The sequence below is a fragment of the Notolepis coatsorum genome, assembly GCF_963971535.1.
Source record: "Notolepis coatsorum genome assembly, chromosome: 5".
NCBI classification, from domain to species: Eukaryota; Metazoa; Chordata; class Actinopteri; order Aulopiformes; family Paralepididae; genus Notolepis; species Notolepis coatsorum.
The window spans coordinates 24568479-24593758 of NC_140169.1; the positions used below are offsets into that span (position 1 = coordinate 24568479).

General features: G+C 43.7%; 1 protein-coding gene across 2 annotated transcripts in view; it reads right to left on the reverse strand.

Moving 5' to 3' along the window:
• Positions 1 to 21801, reverse strand: part of LOC311228917 (X-ray repair cross-complementing protein 5-like) — a 68744-nt gene extending 46943 nt beyond the window's left edge. For both annotated transcript variants that reach the window (XM_084314878.1, XM_084314877.1), the window contains exons 1-9: positions 21739 to 21801; positions 18813 to 18926; positions 18288 to 18471; positions 17504 to 17552; positions 16968 to 17090; positions 11170 to 11355; positions 9265 to 9379; positions 4299 to 4437; positions 2308 to 2420 (exon numbers count right to left, since the gene is read on the reverse strand). In XM_084314878.1, the coding sequence (XP_084171004.1) occupies positions 2308 to 2420; positions 4299 to 4437; positions 9265 to 9379; positions 11170 to 11355; positions 16968 to 17090; positions 17504 to 17552; positions 18288 to 18471; positions 18813 to 18926; positions 21739 to 21756 (1041 nt within the window). In that variant the 5' untranslated portion in view covers positions 21757 to 21801. The remainder of the gene's footprint in view (positions 1 to 2307; positions 2421 to 4298; positions 4438 to 9264; positions 9380 to 11169; positions 11356 to 16967; positions 17091 to 17503; positions 17553 to 18287; positions 18472 to 18812; positions 18927 to 21738) is intronic.
• Between the last annotated feature and the right edge of the window lie 3479 nt (positions 21802 to 25280).

A 25280-nucleotide genomic window follows, 5' to 3' on the forward strand; every position in this document is an offset into this window, starting at 1 on the left:
GCGCTGCTGTGCTTTGCCCACAGCAGAGGCAATGCTGACCCCCCAGGACAGGTCATCAGACATTGTCACGCCCAGAAACTTAAATTTTGAAACCCTCTCCACCTCCTCATTCCCGATGAGGAGTGGAGAGTGGCTGAGGTCACCAGTCCTGCGGAAATCGATGATCATCTCCTTGGTCTTCGTGGGGTTGAGAGCAAGGTTATGACCATCGCACCACTCCACTAGTTGCTCAACCTCCCTCCTGTATGAGGTCTCATCATTCCCTCTGATGAGGCCAAGCACTGTTGTGTCGTCTGCAAATTTTACTATGAGGTTAGATGGAGAGGAGGAACAACAGTCGTGTGTGAAAAGTGTGTAGAGAAGTGGGCTGAGTACACACCCCTGAGGGGCCCCGGTGCTAATGGGCAGGGTGGGGGATGTGTGCTTGCCAATCCTGACATGTTGTGTGCGATTTGTGAGAAAGTCCAAGATCCAGTTGCATAGTGTGGTGTTCAGTCCGAGTTTGTGCAGTTTACTGTGAAGCTTGTTGGGTAGAATGGTGTTGAAAGCTGAACTGAAGTCAACAAAAAGGAGTCTACCATATGTGTGCCTGTGCTCTAGATGTTCCAGCAGAGTGTGCAACACAATGGCAATAGCATCCTCTGTTGACCTGTTCTTCCTGTAGGCAAACTGGTTGTGGTCTAATGATGGCGGTATGGAGGCTTTTATGTGTTTCATGACCAGTCTCTCAAAGCATTTTGCGACGATGGGGGTGAGTGCCACAGGCCACAGGTAATACTGTTTTTTTTTGTGCTATTTTCTTTTAGAATACTGTTGGGAGTCTTAATTTTGTTAAGAATATAGGACAGGCATTGTGACAGAGTGGGTCTGTCACTGACGCCGGGGCAGCACGCACGCACACATACACACAACATTCACTCATCATATACATTCATACATAATCAAACATGCATACATATCCATTAATCTAAGCATACATGCATTTATACATACATTCATATATCCATTCATACATATATTTATTTATTTATTGTGTTGTGTATATGTATTTATTTATTGGGTTGTGAGGGTATTTGGTGTTGGAGGTTGTTTTTAGATAATGTGTGTATAGGAAACTGTAATTCAATTGATGTGTAGCACCTGTTTAGTCTTGTTAATTAATTATGTGTGGCACTAGGGCGGCTACGTGGCGTAGTGGGAAAGGCGCTCGCCACGAATGCGGAGACGTTGGGCTCGCCTGTTCGAGCCCAGCGCTCCACATTGCTTTGCTTTCAGTTTAGCTGGTCGTTCATACTAATACATATTGGCCGTATTAGGGGGTGGGAAACTGATGGGTGGGGATCGGGCGTTGTGGACAGCGACTCCTACAGGTCGGTTGGTGCGCTTGCGCAGTAGAATCAGGAAGTGTCGGGGGCAGCGTGAGGCTCCCACGCGTTACTCCTCGCCACTGAGAGATCGAGCTGCGCAGGTGAAAAGATGCGACTGCTGTTACCTCAAGTACCGGAGGGGACTTGTGCTATGTATGACTTAGTCCACATTGCAGCCGGCTTGTGGGAGGCAAGAAACAGCGTTCGTGACAGGGGAGGGTTGAATTGGATGATACGAAATTGGGATGGGAGAAAATATAGAAAATGGGAGAAAAAGTGGACCAAAAAAATAATAATAATAATTATGCGTGGCACCTGTGGAGGGGGAGGAGTTCTGGGTTCTTGCCCTGCACCAGTTACACTGTAGGTGACTGAGGGAAGTGCCATATGTGTATTGTTAGTCTGTTTGTCTCTGTGGTGGTGCTTCACCAGATAACGGTTGCAAAATGGGTAACTAGGGAAGCGCCACCCAGTAGGTGTTTTGTCTATCAGATGCCGTTATTGTGGAACGCATCTGATAGATTGCAGAGGTAGTATAGTTTAGTTATTTATTTAGTTTATGTCACTTGTTATGAAATGTCACCTCTGCACCTTGAAGGCTGGGAAATAAAAACAACACCAAGACCATTTTTCCGACTACGCCATTGTTTGTGGGAGTTTTTTGAGGAGTCTAGAAAGAACCCCGTCATTATGCTTCAGTCTGTACCTTTTCAGTCACTGTAAAATCAAATATTGTTAAATGATTGTGTATATTGTATTGTGTGAGATGATGACTGAATAAACTACTACTACTACTACTACTACTACTACTACTACTACTACTACTACTACTACTATAGATAAACCTTTTATGTCATTTAAAAAAAAAAAATTATTAGTATTGCTGTACTATTTCTGTATGAGGTTTATGAAATGGCTGACCATCTATCAAGCCCATTACCTGACTCTGTTTGGCAAAGCCCAGTACATCAAAGCATTTCCCATCATGCTTGTATTTCATCTGGTCCTGGTCGACCTTAGAGAAGGGAACAATGTCGCTGCCATAACGGAAGCCTGAGGAAGCAGAGAAGATAAGAGCTGGTTCATAACGGAAGCAGAGGAGATAAGAGCTGCTTCATAACAGAAGCCTGAGGAAGCAGAGGAGATAAGAGCTGCATTCTGACACTGCTGTAATTTCACCTGCTTGATTTCTATCTATCAACACTCACACACAGACAGACAAGACACAGATACAGACACACACACACACAGATAGACACAGACAATCAACACACAGACAATCACACGGACAAGACAGACACACAGACACACACACACACACTAGGGATGGGTACCTTTCACATTTGAACCGATACGGTACCGGTACCGGTGAATCGATACCGGTACCCAACGGTACCTTTTTTCGGTACTTTAGTCTCAAGACATTTTATTTACCTACCTCAGTCGTAAAAAAAAAATCCAAACTTCAAATAACTACAATTTCGACAGTTTTCGGCTTGCCATTGCTCCGACTGCTTTGTTGTTGAATCAAGTCAAATCCTAGGTAAGGATATATTGTGCGTGTGAACGTTGACACAAAAAAAAGGTAAAAAAAAATTTAAAAAAAAATAATAAAAAATAAATAATAATAATTAAAAAAAAATCGGTATCTCACTTGAATCGATACTCGGTAGTACCGACGTGTTTCGGTTCGGTACCTCAAAAGTACCGAATTCGGTACCCATCCCTAACACACACACACACACACACACACACACACACACACACACACACACACACACACACACACACACACACACACACATACACACACACACACACACACACACACACCTGTGAAACCTCATGGGCTCACTGTAGTGACTGTAGTCAACACCCTGACAACTGTAGAACCACCCAACCATGAAGACCACAAGCAAACCAGCAGCCTGGGAGACCCTGTGTGTCTGTGGGGAATGGGAGGTGGTTCTCAGCGTGGGGTCCTTGAGGAAGTTTACAGGAAAACTGAATAGTTGAATTTCACTATTTAATTCACTAGAAGTTATCTCAATAAAAGAGAGTAGCATTTCTCCACTCATGGCAATATAGGCATTTATGGATTTAACAACAAATATCTTCCCAGACGGGGGTCCCTGAGACCAACTGTTTGCAGCCTCATGTGTATCAATGTGGGGGTCTACACAACACTAGGTTGAGAAACACCGGTATAATGAATATGAAGGTACACCGTCATGCTACGGACATTTACTATATTGCCGTCTATGATATACACATATTGTAAAAGAAATATACATTTTCAAGTTAATCAAAAACTATTCCTTGCAGCAGTATAAAATATTTGTTAATGAAATAGCACCATGATGTATTACAAGATAAAGACATACAAATGTTATATCACATTGTCATTTGTACTGGAAAACTAAATATGATCATATACCATTATACCATAAAATTTAAGAAGAACATTGTGATCCGATATTTTGGCCAAGCCTAACGTGTGTCTATGTGTGTGTGTGTGTGTGTGTGTGTGTGTGTGTGTATGTGTATGTGTATGTGTATGTGTGTGTGTGTGTGTGTGTGTGTGTGTGTAGGTGTGTGTGTGTGTGTGTGTGTCTGTGTGTATGTGTGTGTGTAGGTGTGTGTGTGTGTGTGTGTGTATGTGTGTGTGTGTATGTGTGTGTGTAGGTGTGTGTGTGTAGGTGTGTGTATGTGTGTGTGTGTATGTGTGTGTGTAGGTGTGTGTGTGTAGGTGTGTGTAGGTGTGTGTGTGTGTGTAGGTGTGTGTGTGTATGTGTGTGTGTAGGTGTGTGTGTGTAGGTGTGTGTGTAGGTGTGTGTGTGTAGGTGTGTGTGTGTGTGTATGTGTGTGTGTGTGTATGTGTGTGTAGGTGTGTGTGTAGGTGTGTGTGGTGCAGAAGGACATCCCCCTCACCCTGGATGGTGTCCTCCAGCTGAACCTCCGTCTCGTTGTCGTCGTCCAGACAGTAGACGGTCTCTTTCTTCACGTCGTCCTTCCGGTTCGTCTGGGCGTCCACCACCGTCCACGTCTTCTTCAGCTTCTCGTCCGTCACCTGTAGACCACGTCATTGGACACGCCCACATTCGACACAGACAATGCATTCAAATACATGCCTGGGATCTTTTGTTTCCCCACGTTTCTTCTCCGTCTCTCTAGCATGACGACACGTAGAATGACCCGATACCAAGTACAAGTGCTTACCTTTCGGTACTTGCTGATACAGAGTACGGATATGAGCACTTAATAATACCATCATGATTTACAGTGTACTGTGTGTGTATTTGTATAATGCAATAATAACATGAAAGAAAATCTGAATACCTAAATCTGCACAATGCTACTATGAATATTGATTAGGGGTGGGAATCACCAGTTTCATCACGATACGATATCGATTATTTGGACAACGATACGATATTTGCCGATATCACAAAGTCTGCCACGATACGATACGATTCGATTCAGGTGCCTGCGATCGATATGAGGCGATATTATGTGCCCATTTAACACAATCAGTCACATTTAGATCAACTAAAAAAAGGCTACGGAAATATCAATTGATGTTTTTATTTTTGAGCTCTTCCAGACATTTAAATGAAAAACAATCTATTGTTTTTAATACAAATAGACCTCCTGTTCACTTTTTATATATTATATATATAAAATATAATATATTTTTATTAGAGCTGGGCCGTTAACGGCGTTAACGTGCTGCGTGTCGCGCGATAATATAATTGACGCAGTTAATCTAATTTTTTTTTTTACTTTTTTCTTTTTTTCTTCTTTTTTTTTTTACATTTATTTACCCAGGGTAGGTTCGCCAAGCACAGATGCTCTTTTTCAGGAACGCCCTGCTTCACATTCACACAGTTCCATTCACACCTGGGAGCTGCCCAGTACAACCACAGTTGACACCATTGGCCACTGAGCAACTCCACTGGAGCAGTTGATTTGCATTGGCAGGGTTTGGCCCTGTCTGGCACCCAATGGGAAAAATATTATAGGCACTATAAGTAGACACCGCTACATAAAACAAGCTGGTCAGGGGAGCTCCAGTAGCTCACCGCGTACCTCGAACGCTATTTCGGCGTCGGGGACAACCGTGCTCGTCACGGATCTGAGGTAGCAAGTTCGACTCCCGGACAAAGCCGTAACTTTCTCAGAGTGTCTTTCCCCCCATCTGTACCCCCATTCAACCTGTTTCTGTCGGTCATACTTGACCAGAGAAAATGCGATAAACGCAAAAAAGAACCAGCGGAATGGTCAAAGTTAAAAAATAAATAAATAAAAAAACAAGCTGGTCTGCCTGAGTGACTGGTGGAAGAAGGAGAAATAGAGATTGAACTGATTGAGTCAAGCCATGTCACATAGTTCAAGTTTGAAATGCTTCTTTCTGTTTTGCTCCTGAGGGTGTGCTAGATACTGTACTGTACTGGTAATATTATTTATTTGTGTTAACTTCTGAATAAAACAACTTATTAAACACAAGTACATCTTATTGAACATTATTTTGATATTTCATTACCAATTATCATAGCAAAACAGCTTTTTCAAACAGTCTGTAATGCATTTTGGAAACGGGAGATGGGCTCATGGTGTAATGGGCCACCTGGCCTGAGAAACAAAAGGAGGAAAGAAAAAGTAAGGACTTACTTCTGGTCATTATTTTGGTAGAACACACATATTTTGAATGCCTTTTTGAGCCATTTTAATCTAGATTAATCTAGATTAAATCCAGGATTGCAGATAGATTAATCTAGATTAAAAAAAATTTATCTATGCCCACCTCTAATTTTTATATATATATTACTTTAAGTAAAATGTTTTGGAACTCACAACACGCAAGCTAAAACCCCTTCCTCTCCCAAACTTCCTACAATTGTTTTATGTTGCATGATGATCATGAATACATTTATTATGTATTCATGTTTAAATATCAACATTATCTTTACATTACCTGGGGTCTGCCAGTCAGGAAGTCCAAGACCCACTGGCAGAGGTCATAGCCCAAGCCCAGGTCCCTGAGCTTGGCTATGAGTATGGAGGGGACTATGGTATTGAATGCCGAGCTGTAGTCGATGAATAGCATTCTCACATAGTTCCCCTGCCTCTTGTCCAGGTGTGATGCTGCTGTGTGCAGCACATGGGATATGGCGTCCTCCGTGGACCTGTTGGGGCGGTATGCAAATTGCAGGGGGTCCATGTTGATGGGGAGGGAGGAGCAGATGTAGCCCTTTACTAGCTTCTCGAAGCACTTCATGGCTATGGAGGTGAGAGCTACAGGGCGGTAGTCGTTGAGGCAAGCAGGCTTGGATTTTTTGGGTACAGGGATAATAGTGGACTTCTTCAGGCAGGTGGGGATGACAGCCTGTTCTAAGGACAGGTTAAATATGTCAGTGAATACTGGGGCCAGTTGGTCGGCACAGACTTTTAGGACGCGGCCGGGGATGCCGTCTGGACCTGCTGCCTTCCTGATATTCACTTTTTTAAACCCCCAGGTGGTGAGAGCAGGCAACTGCACCTCCTCATCCATCACCCTCAACATAGGGGCCCCCCAGGGCTGTGTTCTGAGTCCCCTCCTCTACTCCCTGTACACACACGACTGTGTGGCTCAGCGGAGTAGCAATACAATCGTCAAATTTGCTGACGACACAGTGGTGGTGGGCCTGATCTCTGCCAACGACGAGAGGGCCTACCTGGAAGAGGTCAAGGTCCTGGCGGGATGGTGCCAGGAAAACAGCCTCTCCCTGAACGTCAGCAAAACAAAGGAGATGATTGTGGACTTCAGGAGGTCGGGGGTCAAGGACTACAGCCCCCTCAGCATCGACGGGGCACCGGTTGAGAGAGTCAACAGCTTTAAGTACCTCGGAGCCTACATATCCGAGGACTTGACATGGACCACACACATTAACAGTGTTGTGAAGAAGGCACGACAACGCCTCTACTTCCTCAGGCGCCTAAGGAAGTTCCAAGTCAGCCAGAAGATCCTTAAGAACTTCTACTCATGTACAATAGAGAGCATCTTGACCGGCAACATCACCTCCTGGTTTGGGAATAGCACTGCACAAGACCAAAGCAGACTACAAAGAGTGACACGTTCAGCCGAACGCACAATTGGAGGGGGGCTCCCCACCCTCCAGAACATTTACTACAAGCGTTGCAAGGGCAAGGCTAAGAGAATCATTAAAGACTCCAGTCACCCGAACAACTGCCTCTTTGAACTGCTGCCGTCAGGCAAGCGATACAGGAGTCTCAAGGCGAGCACAGAAAGACTCAGAAGAAGCTTCTATCCCCAGGCCATCAGGCTGCTAAACGAACAATGAATGAACACTACACAACAACAACCACCAAACGCACATAGCACACACATCCACACGCACACACTCACTTTAAACAAACACACTGTAGCACCCACTCCACACACTTATAGCACACACCCACTTTAAACAAACACACTGTAGCACCCACTCCCCACACTTTATATTTATGGATGAAGGATTGCACTACAACTCGTACACCTTACTGTAAATTGTACCTAAAATTGTACCTCATCCCATTTCTGCTTTGCACTAGATAGTACTGTACATTAGTACACTGCATAGTATTGTGTATTGTATATTATATGGTAACTCAGAACATTGTACATATGTCTATACCGAACACTGTGACCTCATTTTCTTCTTCTAAATTCATGCTATATTATGTTATTATGTTATTTGATACTATCTTGTCTAGCACAGTCTCTGGAGCGTAACAGTAAGAAGCATTTTGTATGAAAGTATTCTGTACTTCTGTATGACAACTATTAAAGAACTTGAACTTGAACTTGAACTATCTGTCCATCCTCAGTAACACACACACACACACACACACACACAGAGAATGCCCCTCCCCCAGTCCCCCACAGAAAGGTAGACTGCCCTTCTCCTTCCTCTCTGTTCTCTCCTGTTCTCTCTCACGGTTAGCTGCTTAGCTTAAGCATTCATTTAGATATTTAACGCGACATGGGCATAAAGGAATGGCGACAATGCAATGCATGTTGGATACATTTGACCCGTTGCAGGGAAAAAACTGCACAGACTTATATCGGGTCGCAAAATAGACGCTCTGTAGTGCTTTACAGGAGACGCAAACACTGCTGTAATGTCTACACAGAGTTTCACAATACTGGGCGCCGGCGGATATGACTTGCGGGATTTTCAAAATAAGAGTATCGCAATATGAATCGATCTTTTTACGTTGCATCGATCCTATTTTATTATTCATAATAGATCGATATATCGATCTGAATCAATGTATCGTCCCACCCCTAATATTGATACGTCCATAATCGAGTACCTCGTTACTTTCTTGTGCTGTAGCACATTCACACTCCCAGGGGATTTGGATTTACTTTTATGATGGCATATACATACGTGGGCTGTCCAAACGTGGGAGTTATATGGTTGTTCAGTGCAAGGGTTCAGTTACACACACAGTACACATTGTACACACGGTACACATAGTACACATAGTACTATGGCATGGTGGTGAAGGAGGCAATTTCCACCCTACATTGTGGGGAGCATTTTGAGTGTCTAGAAAAGCGCTATATAAATGTAATAAATTATTATTATTATTATTATTACACATGGTACACATGGTACATAGTACACACAGTACACATAGTACACATGGTACACACAGTACACATAGTACACACATGGTACACATAGAACACAGTACACACGGTACACATGGTACACACAGTACACACAGTACACATAGTACACATGGTACACACAGTACACACATGGTACACATAGAACACAGTACACACAGTACACATGGTACACACAGTACACACAGTACACATGGTACACAGTACACATTCACTTACCGCTTTGTATCCAACTATTCGGATGGCCAGAGCGTTGCCGATGGTCATCAGACATGGCCAGGCCATGGGCCTCCTGTCCATGCGCTTAAACATGGACAGCTTCTCCATGGAATCACTCCAGGAAGAGACATGAATAACATTACAAAAAGATCATCATCATCATCATGACAGTGTCAACCAAATATATATATATATATATATATATATCCATATTTGTCTGAATATACCTGCATATAATCCTTCTATATACATACATATACACCTGCATATAACCCATAACTCTGTATGATAGTATTTACAATAATGCTGTATATACCGTATATTAGGGGTGTAACGATACACCAAAACCACAGTACGGTACAGGTTTTCGGTACAGTGGGGGAAAGTTTGGCTTTCCATGTTCCATTCAGGGGTGATGTAGTGTGCAGTAACTAATTGTACTTGTAGGGCTGTCAACGAATATTCTATATTGAAATTAATAATCGACTTGTAAAAAAATAAAAAATAAATAATAATAATTATAGATTGTGAAAAAAACAGCATGCTGTTTTATCCACACCTGTCTGTACTTACCTGCTGTAGATACTATATCTATATCTGTACATATCCCTTACCTACTCTTACTAGTTATGCTGTTGGCCATACTGTCTTTATACCTGTATCACTGTACATATTATATTACAACTCTGTGCGTACTGTACATCCAGTAGTACTAATTTATATATTTTATACCCAGTTTAATCACCTGAACATTATATATTACTATTGCACTTTATTGTTACATTTGCACTCTGGTTGGATGCCAAACTTCTTTTCATTGTGCTGTACTTGTACTGTATAATAACAATACATTTTAAAGGTCCCATGTCTTATAAATTGCCTTTTCCAATGTTTAGCATTGTTTTCTAGCAATGTGGGGTTGTATCAATGGGGTCTGTGTCTCTAATTCTCATTTTGGCAGTCCAGTCTCGATGTCACGAGATCCTCCCCCACTGAACTAAGCCATTCTGATTTGACTGTTTTGCTGACGTGAATAAGGCACTGATCTGCATATCTCAGCCCCTGGTTGTAGTCACCGCCCACAATCAACAATTCGCTCAAAACACACACATGCAGTCGGGACGCATCTCTCCTCTTTCTCTCTCCCTCGAGTCGTCTCGGAGCATTTACACACATTCCGACTGCATGTGTGTGTGTGTGTGGGGAAACACACGCGCTTCTCTGAGCATCTCTCCTCTCCCTCTCTCTGTCAGTCTGTCTCTGTCTCTCTCTCCCTCTCTCGTTCTCTGCTCTCTCTGTCTGCACTCGTGTCACGTCAACCTGTTGCAAAATATCATAGCGCACACGCCCACGCGTATTCCGATCCGTGCAATAATATTCACAGGGTATATATTGTCATTTGAAACAAGTTACCAATGCATTGTGCCGTGGGATTATGCCCCCCCTGCGGCGTAATTTATTAGTCTCTCTCTGTCTGCCAGTGCAGACTGTGGGTGACTGTCACTCAAAGCGCCCAAAACAGCTTGAAATCTTGAAGTGGAAAAATTCTGCTTTAGAGTACTTGATTAGAAATACAAAACAATGCATTTTTTTTTTCAAACCTTACAGATGTGTTCCATAGACTCACAGGAATTGTGTAAAATTGCCCAAATAGTGAAAGGAATAGCAAAACATGGGACCTTTAATCGAATCTAATATGTTTGTTTTTCTTGTCATTGACCATATTCACACGTCTGGGCCATTTTGCTCAGGTTGGGTGGAAAGGAACCACCATGTTAATATGGGTCAATGGATGTAAAACATTTGGATTGAGAGACAACACAGTCCAGACGATTCTGAGGTGAGACTGAAGCAAATACTTATGAGGGATAATGCTTTCAGGAAAGAAAAAGGTCATCCTCCAACCTGAAGGTATAAACTTCATCCAGGCCGTCGTCCTCGTCCAGGGCCAGCATGATCTGTTTGACCATCTCCAGGCCCTGCTTCTGCTCTGCGGACAGGCCTTTCCCTCTGCCTGGCCGTCCGGACCCTCTTCCCTCCCCATTTCCACCTCCCTTCTCCTCTTCCTCCTCTTCCACAGGGAAAGGCAAGCTGGAAAGGTCAAGGTTTAGGGTCAAAAGGTGTGGGCGCTGCTATAGGGTGAAAACCTTGGATGTCCATTTCCATGACATCTGAGACTCTAGGACCCATGAAATCAATCATAACTCAATTTATCACCTCAGAAATTAGTGTTAAGGATATCTAACAGAGTTATTTTTCAGCTCGCTTTTGTTTATATTCACATATAGTTGTTGTTCTATAATCTAGAAGCTGAATACATTTCCGACCTCATATAACATTTGCAAAGTGAATTTTCACAATTTTCTTTGCTCTCACGATCTTTCTATCTGTGTTAAGTTTCACTTTCGGTTTTGGCAAAGTTATAATGAGTCTGGCTTCCTTTGATTGACAGGCAGTTAGCTTGTTACATTCTGCAGAATAATCTATATAGACCAATCAAATTGAAGCACACGCGCATGTTTACACGCCTCCAGTGCACCCACGTGCTCGTGGTGTGCATGTGCATCCTCATGCGCATGCTGGAAGAACATGTGACACACAATTCCCAGGGACCAGTTTTCTCATACTGTGCTCTATAGTGCCCATTTCACCCACTAGTGATGAAAAACTCCATCGGACACCTTTTTTCTTCATTCCTGAGGGGTTGACCCTTAGATACAAGATTTTTGTCCAACCGTAACAATGCATTCCCTTCTCTTCGTTGATTAGGCATCTACTCTGTTGTTAGGGTCCTAATTCACATTTTGATTCGTTGTTTTGTATGTTTGTTCTCTAATGCAGAGCGAGTTACTCCCTGTAAAATGACCAGCACATCTCTGCTATCACTATAATAAACACAAATATGCTTTGGTCTTTAATAAGCACTAGATCTGTCTCTCTAAAGACCAACTATCTAAACCCCCCAGGACCAGGCTCCGTACCATGGGAGATCAGGCTTTCTGCTCGGTTGCTCCCAGTCTGTGGAACACTCTCCCCGACCACTGTGAGGACACCACAGACTGTGGCTGCTTTTAAACTAAGCTTAGAAACCCACTTTTTTAGTAGAGCATATGTGGCTGATATGCTTCTATTTTATCTGTTGTTCTAAATGTTTTTTTTTATCTGTAGCACTTTGAGATGCCAAATATAAAGTGCAATATAAATAAAATGTATTATTATAAAAATTATTATAGATTCTTAGAAATTATGCCATTCTGCAGAAGTCAGAAGGACAATAATGTGGGAGGTTTGTTGATTAAATTGACTTTTCAATTAGCTGACAAGGTTACATGACTATAATTCATTCGTTTATTTAACTGAGGCCCAGTCTCACTCTCTCAATCATTTGTACTTTCTATATCCCATATTCCACAGTCTAATTGCACTGTAATTATGCAGGAGCTGTAATAAAGAATGTCTTGTCAGTCAAAGATACTCGCTTCACAAGGACACAAAACTGGCATAGATGCAAAGAAAAGTGTTTTGCACCGTCGACAAATACAATGCAAAAAGAGACTGAGGCTGATTGTTTTTCAATTAGAGAGCAGCTAATAGGGACAGAGAGGCTAATAGGGACAGAGTGGCTGATCGGGACAGAGCAGCTAATAGGGACAGAGCAGCTAATAGGGACAGAGTGGCTGATCAAGACAGAGCAGCTAATAGGGACAGAGCAGCTAATAGGGACAGAGAGGCTAATAGGGACAGAGCGGCTAATAGGGACAGAGCAGCGAATAGGGACAGAGCGACTAATAGGGACAGAGCGGCTAATAGGGACAGAGCAGCTAATAGGGACAGAGCAGCTGATCAAGACAGAGCAGCTAATAGGGACAGAGCGGCTAATAGGGACAGAGCAGCGAATAGGGACAGAGAGGCTAATAGGGACAGAGAGGCTAATAGGGACAGAGCAGCGAATAGGGACAGAGCAGCTAATAGGGACAGAGCGGCTAATAGGGACAGAGCAGCGAATAGGGACAGAGAGGCTAATAGGGACAGAGAGGCTAATAGGGACAGAGCGGCTAATAGGGACAGAGAGGCTAATAGGGACAGAGCAGCGAATAGGGACAGAGAGGCTAATAGGGACAGAGCGGCTAATAGGGACAGAGAGGCTAATAGGGACAGAGCAGCTAATAGGGACAGAGCAGCGAATAGGGACAGAGAGGCTAATAGGGACAGAGCGGCTAATAGGGACAGAGAGGCTAATAGGGACAGAGAGGCTAATAGGGACAGAGAGGCTAATAGGGACAGAGCAGCTAATAGGGACAGAGCAGCTAATAGGGACAGAACACTGTGTAGTGTTCATTCATTGTTCGTTTAGCAGCCTGATGGCCTGGGGATAGAAGCTTCTTCTGAGTCTTTCTGTGCTCGCCTTGAGACTCCGGTATCGCTTGCCTGACCGCAGCAGTTCAAAGAGGCAGTTGTTCGGGTGACTGGAGTCTTTAATGATTCTCTTAGCCTTGCCCTTGCAACGCTTGTTGTAAATGTTCTGGAGGGTGGGGAGCCCCCCTCCAATTGTGCGTTCGGCTGAACGTGTCACTCTTTGTAGTCTGCTTCGGTCTTGTGCAGTGCTATTCCCAAACCAGGAGGTGATGTTGCCGGTCAAGATGCTCTCTATTGTACATGAGTAGAAGTTCTTAAGGATCTTCTGACTGACTTGGAACTTCCTTAGGCGCCTGAGGAAGTAGAGGCGTTGTCGTGCCTTCTTCACAACACTGTCAATGTGTGTGGTCCATGTCAAGTCCTCGGATATGTGGGCTCCGAGGTACTTAAAGCTGTTGACTCTCTCAACCGGTGCCCCGTCGATGCTGAGGGGGCTGTAGTCCTTGACCCCCGACCTCCTGAAGTCCACAATCATCTCCTTTGTTTTGCTGACGTTCAGGGAGAGGCTGTTTTCCTGGCACCATCCCGCCAGGCCCTTGACCTCTTCCAGGTAGGCCCTCTCGTCGTTGGCAGAGATCAGGCCCACCACCACTGTGTCGTCAGCAAATTTGATGATTGTATTGCTACTCCGCTGAGCCACACAGTCGTGTGTGTACAGGGAGTAGAGGAGGGGACTCAGAACACAGCCCTGGGGGGCCCCTATGTTGAGGGTGATGGATGAGGAGGTGCAGAGCGGCTAATAGGGACAGAGCAGCTAATAGGGACAGAGCAGCGAATAGGGACAGAGCAGCTAATAGGGACAGAGAGGCTAATAGGGACAGAGAGGCTAATAGGGACAGAGCAGCTAATAGGGACAGAGCAGCTAATAGGGACAGAGAGGCTAATAGGGACAGAGAGGCTAATAGGGACAGAGCAGCTAATAGGGACAGAGCAGCTAATAGGGACAGAACACTGTGTAGTGTTCATTCATTGTTCGTTTAGCAGCCTGATGGCCTGGGGATAGAAGCTTCTTCTGAGTCTTTCTGTGCTCGCCTTGAGACTCCGGTATCGCTTGCCTGACCGCAGCAGTTCAAAGAGGCAGTTGTTCGGGTGACTGGAGTCTTTAATGATTCTCTTAGCCTTGCCCTTGCAACGCTTGTTGTAAATGTTCTGGAGGGTGGGGAGCCCCCCTCCAATTGTGCGTTCGGCTGAACGTGTCACTCTTTGTAGTCTGCTTCGGTCTTGTGCAGTGCTATTCCCAAACCAGGAGGTGATGTTGCCGGTCAAGATGCTCTCTATTGTACATGAGTAGAAGTTCTTAAGGATCTTCTGACTGACTTGGAACTTCCTTAGGCGCCTGAGGAAGTAGAGGCGTTGTCGTGCCTTCTTCACAACACTGTCAATGTGTGTGGTCCATGTCAAGTCCTCGGATATGTGGGCTCCGAGGTACTTAAAGCTGTTGACTCTCTCAACCGGTGCCCCGTCGATGCTGAGGGGGCTGTAGTCCTTGACCCCCGACCTCCTGAAGTCCACAATCATCTCCTTTGTTTTGCTGACGTTCAGGGAGAGGCTGTTTTCCTGGCACCATCCCGCCAGGACCTTGACCTCTTCCAGGTAGGCCCTCTCGTCGTTGGCAGAGATCAGGCCCACCACCACTGTGTCGTCAGCAAATTTGATGATTGTATTGCTACTCCGCTGAGCCACACAGTCGTGTGTGTACAGGGAGTAGAGGAGGGGACTCAGAACACAGCCCTGGGGGGCCCCTATGTTGAGGGTGATGGATGAGGAGGTGCAGAGCGGCTAATAGGGACAGAGCAGCTAATAGGGACAGAGCAGCGAATAGGGACAGAGCAGCTAATAGGGACAGAGAGGCTAATAGGGACAGAGAGGCTAATAGGGACAGAGCAGCTAATAGGGACAGAGCAGCTAATAGACCACTACACTTCCGCGTTACATTGAAATCGGGGAGGAGATTGCGGGGGGGTCAAATGAATGGATGTGGACGAGAGCCGTGATGTAAGTGGTTGCCGATACGGCTGTGGGGGTGCTAGAGACATGATCGAATAGACGTTTATGCGCCTCGCTCTCCTGAACACGGCGTGACCCATAACTAATCGATCAGAACTAAATCGGCAGAGAAAAAGCCCATTTTAAAGCACCTATTCCGCATGGACATGCGCAGAGTGCCCATGGAGTCTGGACGACGCGAGATGACGCTCGAATGAATGTGGACTGTTCTATCAGAGGGGGGAGCTTCGGTGGCCAATGTCCTTTCAGCCGAACAGGATAATGAAAAAATGATCCCACTAAATGGCCAGACGCGTCTTATGGCAACATCTACAATTACCTCATTGAGTCTCCAGGTAGACTAATATTTATATTTAAGTGCAGCGGTCTGTAGCCACTTACATGACCATCGAAGCTCCCCCCTCTGATGGAACAGTCCACATTCATTCGAGCGTCATCTCACGTCGTCCAGACTCCATGGGCACTCTGCGCATGTCCATGCGGAATAGGTGCTTTAAAACGGGCTTTTTCTCTGCCGATTTAGTTCTGATCGATTAGTTATGGGTCACGCCGTGTTCAGGAGAGCGAGGCGCATAAACGTCTATTCGATCATGTCTCTAGCACCCCCACAGCCGTATCGGCAACCACTTACATCACGGCTCTCGTCCACATTCATTCATTTGACCCCCCCGCAATCTCCTCCCTGATTTCAGAATCCCGGAAGTGTTACGGTGGTCTATAGGGACAGAGCAGCTAATAGGGACAGAGCAGCTAATAGGGACAGAGCAGCTAATAGGGACAGAGCGGCTAATAGGGACAGAGCAGCGAATAGGGACAGAGAGGCTAATAGGGACAGAGCAGCTAATAGGGACAGAGAGGCTAATAGGGACAGAGAGGCTAATAGGGATAGAGCGACTAATAGGGACAGAGAGGCTAATAGGGACAGAGCAGCTAATAGGGATAGAGCGACTAATAGGGACAGAGAGGCTAATAGGGACAGAGAGGCTAATAGGGACAGAGAGGCTAATAGGGACAGAGAGGCTAATAGGGACAGAGAGGCTAATAGGGACAGAGAGGCTAATAGGGACAGAGAGGCTAATAGGGACAGAGCAGCTAATAGGGACAGAGCAGCTAATAGGGACAGAGCAGCTAATAGGGACAGAGCAGCGAATAGGGACAGATCGAGTAATAGGGACAGAGCGACTAATCAGGAGTGAAAGAGTGGGTTAGTGACACTGTGGGTGTGTGTATGATTTTTTTTTAATGACACATGACGTATGCCTAGTGCGTCTGAACCTCACAAGAACTGCAGGGTGATGCCGGCTCTCTTCAGGTTCCCGATGATGATGTCCAGCTGGTCGGGGCTGGCCTGGATGTTGAGGTCAGACAGGAGGGCAATGTTGAGACGGTCGTACTTCTTCCCTCTGACAACAAAAACACACAACACGTGCTATCATGGAAAAATCTTATTGATCAGCCTCTTAAATTCTTTGTACCCTTCAAGCAATCCTCCAAGCAATATTTATTGTACTATTCCTTTACTTCATTTTATAAATCAGCTTACTACGAGTGAACGCTCTCTCGTACAGAACAACTCTAATAACCAACTCTCATAACAAAATATTATGGACTCAGGTCCTGCTAGCCAGATGCAGCTTATCAGTATTCATCCCACACTGTTATCTTACAAGAACTGCCTGCATTTTTTTTGTATCTCTGTATCGAACTGAGACTCTGTGCACAGAATAAACCATCCACTCATCACAGTGTTTTCCTTCCAAAGAGCACAAAAAATATAGTCGGTTCTGAGACACAGTTGAGGGAAATAAAAACGTACAGTGTTTCTTTTTGGATGAGATCCATGCAGACAACAATAGCATCCAGCCCTGATGGATCATTAGTTAAGGAGATGACAGGGAGCTGGGAGTTAGTCGGTCAGCATCGCAAACCAAAGAGGCGGGTCCTTACACCACGTGTCAGCGTCAGGCAGGAGGAGACTCGACTCAAACACACACGTTGTAAAACAGCAGGAACAAGATGCTTTGTTAAAAACAACTTTCTCTTCGTCTGAGGGAAGCAGCGGTTGTGATTGGAGGATCGAGAAAAGTGTTTGAGATGGACATACATACAGAAATAATTATAAATAAAGCATATAAAATCACACAGCACAGCATAGACAAAAGTAGGGCCCTATGAAATCCGTTTTATCTTTTCGGCTCTGAATTGTCCCATTTCGGATTTCTCGGTTTCTAATTTTCCTGTTTTCAGATTTCTCGCCTCAAACAGCTCTGCTCCAGTACGTCACACAGCCTCAAACAGCTTTGCTACCAAATCAGTTTGAAAGAAAATGCGACAATAACAAATGCATGTGTATGTAGGAGTGGGCAGTATAACGACTGAACCGGTATACCGGTAGAAATCTGTGCCATGGTAGAGATGTACTTACTGGTAGAAGACTACTTTTAGGCTCTTTGGATGTACAAATTTGACATGGCTACTAAAAAATGATGCATGGTGAAATGAGCAGAAAAGGAATCACAACGCAAGTTCTGAATCGACTGTGTTCTGTGTACTAAATCGTTCCCAATGTGCTAACAGGAGAGTTATTGGCGAAAGGATACAATCGGCTTGTTGACTTCCGGGATGGATCTGACTGTGAATTTCCTCCAGCAGTTCAAAGTCGGGTATCATCAAATGGCGATGCACTGTGATGTTCTGGTACTGGCCGTCTTTGTCCAGTGGGTTTTTGGTTGTGTCCGAACCAAAAAGAACCAAAGCCAATTCATCCTTGGTCTCTGCAAACACCTGTCATTTTAAATAAAAATGTAAATAAAAGAAAGAAAGAAAAGGGAAAGAAAAGTATTTTCAATGTGAATGTGGTTCTCAAAGTGGGCTCCGGGGACCCCCAGGGGTCCTTGATGGGATTCCAGGGGGACCCCAGCAGAATGGGGAATAGTTTCATTGCACTAATATTTTCTTCACTAGAAGTTATCACAGTGAGAGAGTGTGAGTGACAATTCTATGCTCTCTCCTCATACTCTTATCAAATGGGGGTCCTTGGCCAATTACATATCAATTTGTGGGTCCTTGATGTGAAAGAGTTTGAGAAGCACTGCTCTAGCAAAGCATGCTAGGTTTTAGCCTACCTGACGTTGCACAAACTTCTGGATGACTTTCTTGGCTTGGTCAAAGGGAGGTTCTTGTCCCGGGGCAGAGTTAGACATGGAGAAACCCACATCCATACACAGCACCAACGCAGACTACATGAGAGGAAAGAGAGGTTTGTTTTCTGTCTCGTCCAGGAATCATTCAGCCGAGCGTACCACGTGTATTGCACTACCACCCCTGCAGGTCCTATACAACAAGAGGTGCAAATCCAGAGCCTGCAGAATAATGAAAGACCCTCACCACCCCAACAACAGCCTGTTCAAGCTGCTGCGGTCAGGGCCGTCAGGCAAACGCCTGCGAACACCAGCAACTAGGACAGAGAGACTTCGGCTCAGCTTCTTCCCCCAGGCCATCAGAGCCTTGAACACTGAACTCTCCACACACAAGCACACATGAGCACACACCAGGGTTAGAAATTAACATTTTTTTTCAAGGGCTTTTTTTGCCCCCCTTAATTGATTTTCGGGGGCTTTTTATTTTATTTCGGGGGCACTGAATTTTTATGATAAACGGTAGGGGTGGGACGGTTCACAAAATGGACGGTTCGGTTCGTATCACGGTTTTGGGGTCACGGTTTTCAGTTCGGTTCGATATACGTAAATTTTTATAAAAGAAAATGTAACACTCAAATCTAAACATGCTTCTCATTTATTAAAAAAAAATAAAAAAGTTTACAGTGTTACAGTGTTTACAGCCTTAAATAATGTTTGGCACACAAAGACCGAACTGACTGAAAAATATAGGCTACATTTGTAGTATTAACTTAGTGCAAACAAACAATATGCTCAGCCAGCACTAGACTTTCCTTTCTTTAATATAAACACAAAAAAACAAATTTCATGGTGCAGTGGATTTTTGACGTCTCTAGGGATGGTTAAATGAAATACAGAGACAAGAGATTGGCCTTAAATCAGAGTGCAAACCACCAGGTTCTCCACGGACATCCAGCAGCCTAAAACAGTGTCACACTGCGAATTAGATATTCTGAAATAATAAAACAGGAGCAGAAAGAGACTCACGTTAAATGAATACAGTACAGGTTTATTGGAAAAGAAAATATATACAGTACGCCCATACGGACGGACTTTCAGTCTGTCAGAGTGCATATTCACAGGTCTGTCAGAGTGAAAGTGAAGACAAAGCAATATTGTAATGGCTTAACACAGTGAGATAGAGACGCCTCTGTCTCTGATTGGGTTGGCTTTATATGGTCATTTGGGGAGTCGGATGGGATGGGCCCTTGCGGAGGGCTTGCTGCGGCCTTGGATGCAAGCGTTATCTGGCCTGCTCTGAATACAATGAATGGATAGTGTTTTAACAGTTTTTGAGAGAAGGATAACATGACTTCACGATCAACCCTGTTGTGGGGCCCTAGAGGGTTAAGAATGTGAAATTACCCTTCACATTTAAACAGAAATCCTGACCTCACAAATAGAGGAGGGGGGGGGGGGAGGAGGAGGAGGGAAGGAGGAGGAGGAGGGGATGTGAAATTACCCTTCACAGCTCCCACAGATAGGGACAGCACATGTTAATGAACATCAAGTACAAAATACAAAATGTAAACATGCAGGGTTGTAGCAAGAGCTAATTTACACACATGCACGCACAGTACAAATATACATTTATAAAAAATAAAAACTATGTTACTTGAAATATTTTCACTGTGCTCCTAAATATTTTTGTGTGCTCCTAAATTTCTTTGTGTGCTCCTAAATTTTTTCATTTAGGAGCACATGTGCTCCTTGGGAAAAAGGTTAGCATAGAGCCCTGTGTCCGTCTTTATGTTTGAGAATCTGGTTAAGTTTTTTACTGCAGCCTAGTTGGTTATTGAGTCATTTCCAAAGTTCACGTGGTTTGTTTTTGTTTTCCTCGGTTTTGTCATTGATGATTTTTTTGCTGTTTTGATCATGGAGTTTACGTCATTTCTTAGTCTGTTTCTTTCCAGTTTGAGTTCAGTAACGTGGGCTTGGAGTTCACTGCTCGTGCTTTTGGTTAGCTTTGACTGACTTTTACGAAACTCTGAGCATTTTTTGTCTCTGGTTTTCATAGCGGTCAGTATTTCAGTGTGCATCCACGGCTCAGCGTGATTTTTTACCCTGGTGGTTCTTAGGGGGGGCATGTTGTTTAGTCTCAGTACAATGTAAATTACCCAGTATGGTTGTCAATATCCCAATGTACCCAACCCCCCCCCACCCAACCTCCTCCAATGTACAGTTTCTACGTCAAATGTATATACTCCCTTTTCTTGACTCCTTCTGTATCACAAACAGTACTGTATTTGCAAATCTGGTATGTCATAAATGTATAGATGTAGCAGTACTGACTATCTGTATGTCATGTATGTCATATATGTCTATATGAATTGAAAATGGGGGACCCTGATGGAAACAAGACAAACGTCTTTCTCAGGTCTGCATCCCCTTAACAATTGTATGTATTGAGCCGTACTGTATTGTACCCATTCTGCAATCTGTTAAATAAAGTTTTCATTCATTCATTCATTCATAGTATTGTTGAAAATTTGGTTTTGAAACCAAGCCATGTTTCTTCAACCAGTGTACCATTGAGCTCATCTGACCAGTCCAGACTCTCCAGACTCACTTGATACCATCGCAGGTTTTTAAATCACTGTAACGTTACTTGAGAGCCAATATCCATAACGTCTGTCAGTCTAAACATAAATATACTGCAGTGGTCTCATAATGCTGTTCAAATAATGTTACCGTGATCTCGCCTGTAGGGGGCGTGTCACTGTCTACATGTCGCTACATGCCCAAAACTATACACATGTCGAACTATGCTCACGGTACCGCTTTCAATAAATGCACACTGTCAATTCACCACTACTGCAAGTACTACATTTATGGGAGGGTTATTTCAAATATATATTATAAGTAAACTTACTTTAGCCGCCCTTGCCATATTTGCTTTCCTTTCCTTTTACTTTCCCCTCGTCTTAGATTATGTGTCACTCTGTTATGAGTCCGGAGTGAAAACAACGAATGAACACAAACGTTCCAATTTACGATCACTGTTGCCCAGACTTCATTCTGGGACTGAGTTGAACAGTTATCAGAAAATGTAGATTGAATGAGCTCTGTGCATAATAGTATAGTATATAGCATATAGTGTGGACCCATCATGACGAGGATATAGAACTAGCTTAAAGGGGCACTTCACCAAAACACTATGTTTTCATTTTGCACATTGATTGATTGATTGAAAAGTTTATTAACAGATTGCAGAATGGGTACAGTACATTACAGCTCAATACATACAATTGTTAAGGGGATGCATTGCAGACCAGAGAAAGACTTTCGTCTTGGGTAGGGGGTGGGTGGGGGACACTGTACATTGGAATACTGACAAAGCCATACTTGGTCATTTACTGTACAACATCTCAGTTCATTTAGTTTGAGTTATTGAGAGTAAATTAGTTTGAATATGGCCACCAGTGATGTTATTGGGGAATCATTGTGTTGTGTTAATTACAGCTCAATTAAATGATAAGGTAGCTGTATAAGACAAGGTATTGCAGTTTTTTCATCAACGTAATTTCATGGTGCAGTGTATTGCAGTGGTGTCCTGACGTGTTGAAGACATGTATGGCTTTGGAGTAGAGGGCCTTGGGTCGAGGTCAACACCCAGCATGGTGCACTCGAGCTTGGCCAGGACAGGTGGGGCAGTTGATATGCTGGACAGTCACTCAGGAGGTATAGTTGTTGTCTGTAATCAGAAGGTTCCTGGTTAGATTCCAGCTCCTCCTGTGTGTCGAAGTGTCCTTGAGCAAGACACTTAAACCCCTAACTGCTCCCAATGAGCAGGTTGGCACAGTGCATGGTCTCCTCCGTCATCGGAGTGTGAATGTGTGAGTGAATGGGTGAATGTGATTCATGAGTTGTAAAGCACTTTGGATAAAAGTGATAAAATGTTGTAGAAGGTACTGGTAGTGAGAGCAGTGATACCACCAGAAGGTGCTCTCAAATCACACATTCTTTTCTTGATCCTCGAATCACAACTGTTGCTTGACATATGTAATTTGTTCCCTCCTTCTACTCCTTCCCTCCTTCTACTCCCCGCTATTCCTTTTTATTTAATGCAACAGTGCTGCCAGTGACTGATATATCCCTGAATGGCCCAAATTCTCAACCCACCTTTTGTGACCATGCCCCTAGTTTGAGCTGTTTTTAGTCTTATGGGAATCACACCACCATGAGGCCAGATGACTCAGAACTTCCCAGGCCTAAATTAAGTATTTGTCAAGTTTAGTGGAAATTGGGACAGTGCATTCACAAGTAATGAGTCACTAACTGTTTACCATGCGTTTTCAAGGAATTTGATTGGATCTGGTCATATGTCAAGTCAAGTCAAGAGTTTTATTTGTCACGGCATACAAGTATACAGTGAAATGCGGGGGGTCTTGCCCGCAACGATTGTGCATAATACAATAATAATAATATAATAAGAATCCAATAGAACGACATTGTGCAATAAGCTATGTAAGTAATCAAAGTAGGGCATATCGGTATATGTACATGAGTTTTTTACAGAGCATGGTAAGACATACTAGGTCCTGTGATAGTGCAATACACTGTTAGCTACGGATGAGGCACTGGGTCTTTATGTACACTGCTATAGCTATACAATGCTATATTATACAATATCAAGTTATACTATACTATTTTTAAAGTGACCTTTCCTTCTGTAAAGTGACCATAAGTGTGAGCGTGTGCAGCATGAGTGTGTGTATGCTCATGTTAAAGTGGCTGCTAGTGTGTGAGCATGTACAGTGTGTGTGTTGTGTGTGTGCTCATGTGTGCTTGTGTGTGGAGAGTTCAGTGTTCAAGGCTCTGATGGCCTGGGGGAAGAAGCTGAGCCGAAGTCTCTCTGTCCTAGTTGCTGGTGTTCGCAGGCGTTTGCCTGACCGCAGCAGCTTGAACAGGCTGTTGTTGGGGTGGTGAGGGTCTTTCATTATTCTGCAGGCTCTGGATTTGCAGTGTACGCTCGGCTGAGCCTGTTCACCTGATTTTCGGTGAACAGGCTCGAGGGAGTAAAACAAATTCCAATATGGTGGACTTTATACAAATGTTTTATACAATTTGTTGTCCATGAGAGTGCTGGTCCGGCTTCCTGCTTTCTTCAACTCAATTCTATGGGATTACAGCACCCAGTGTCAGACTTTGTGAGCGCGGTCTAACTTGACTTTTTGTCCATGAGTAGACACTGGACACTCTGGATATCCGTTTCATGACTATATAACTAGCTTATCAGGAGATACACTAATTATATTCTTCCTCTAGGTGTCATGAATGTGCACTGCAGATTTTTAAAGATTCAAATGAAAGCTATTAAGAGATGCACTCATTTCTAAATGTAACGTTTGGACTGAGAATGGTGCTTGAGGGAAAAGTCATGCGGTCACCAAAATCCATAGGCTTCTCCTAGGGTTCATGAATGTGTACAACAAAGTTGAAAAGATTTGAACGAAAGCTATTCGATACACTAAATCGAGAATTTCAAGTTTGGCCGATGGTGGTGCTAGAGAAAAGGTCATGGGGTCACCAGAATCAATAGAATTCATCCTCTAGGGGTCATGAATGTGCACAGCTATTGGAGTTATTGTGTCCAAACCTAGGCTCTGCCATAATATCCCAGACAGTTGTTCAAGAAAGCTGCTTCAATTGGTTAATCGGAGCTCACCTACTGTATTATGTCTGTTGCTCTGGCAAAGCAGGACCTACAACTGTTGAGGGACATGGTGCTTTCTGAAGGTAGCGAGGAGCCAGGAAACCTAAGCTAAGCCTGGAAGCCAACAGCTGCACCTACAGGAGGAACAATATATCATCCATCAATTTGTCAACAGACAAATGGTCAATCTACCAGCAACATTCTTATATATATATTAGAGCTGGGCCTATATATACACCTTTATGTACATACCTGTACATAATCCTTTTGCATATCTGTAGATACTATATCTGTACATATCCCTTATCTACTCTTACTAGTTACACTGCTGGCCAGTATGACTACAACCATAGTGTCTTTATACCTGTATCACTGTACATATTAATATTACAACTCTGTACATACATATGATAGTATGATGACACCCAGTAGTACTAATTTATATATTGTATACCCAGTTTATCACCTGTACATTGTATATTACTATTGCACTTTACTGTTATATATTTGCACTCTGGTTGGATGCCAAACCTCTTCTCATTGTACTATGTGTGTGGCGTGCTGTATAATGACAATACATTTGAATCTAATCTAATATGTACTTACATTTTTCTCTTAATTATGAGCAAGTACAACGTATAATTAAAAAACCACATATTTTGTAACTCTATGTGTCTCTATAATGATTTGCAAAATGCCCCCTAACTGGTTAGCCCACTCTGTCAAGATTACTGAAATAGTTAATTTTTAACAGCAGT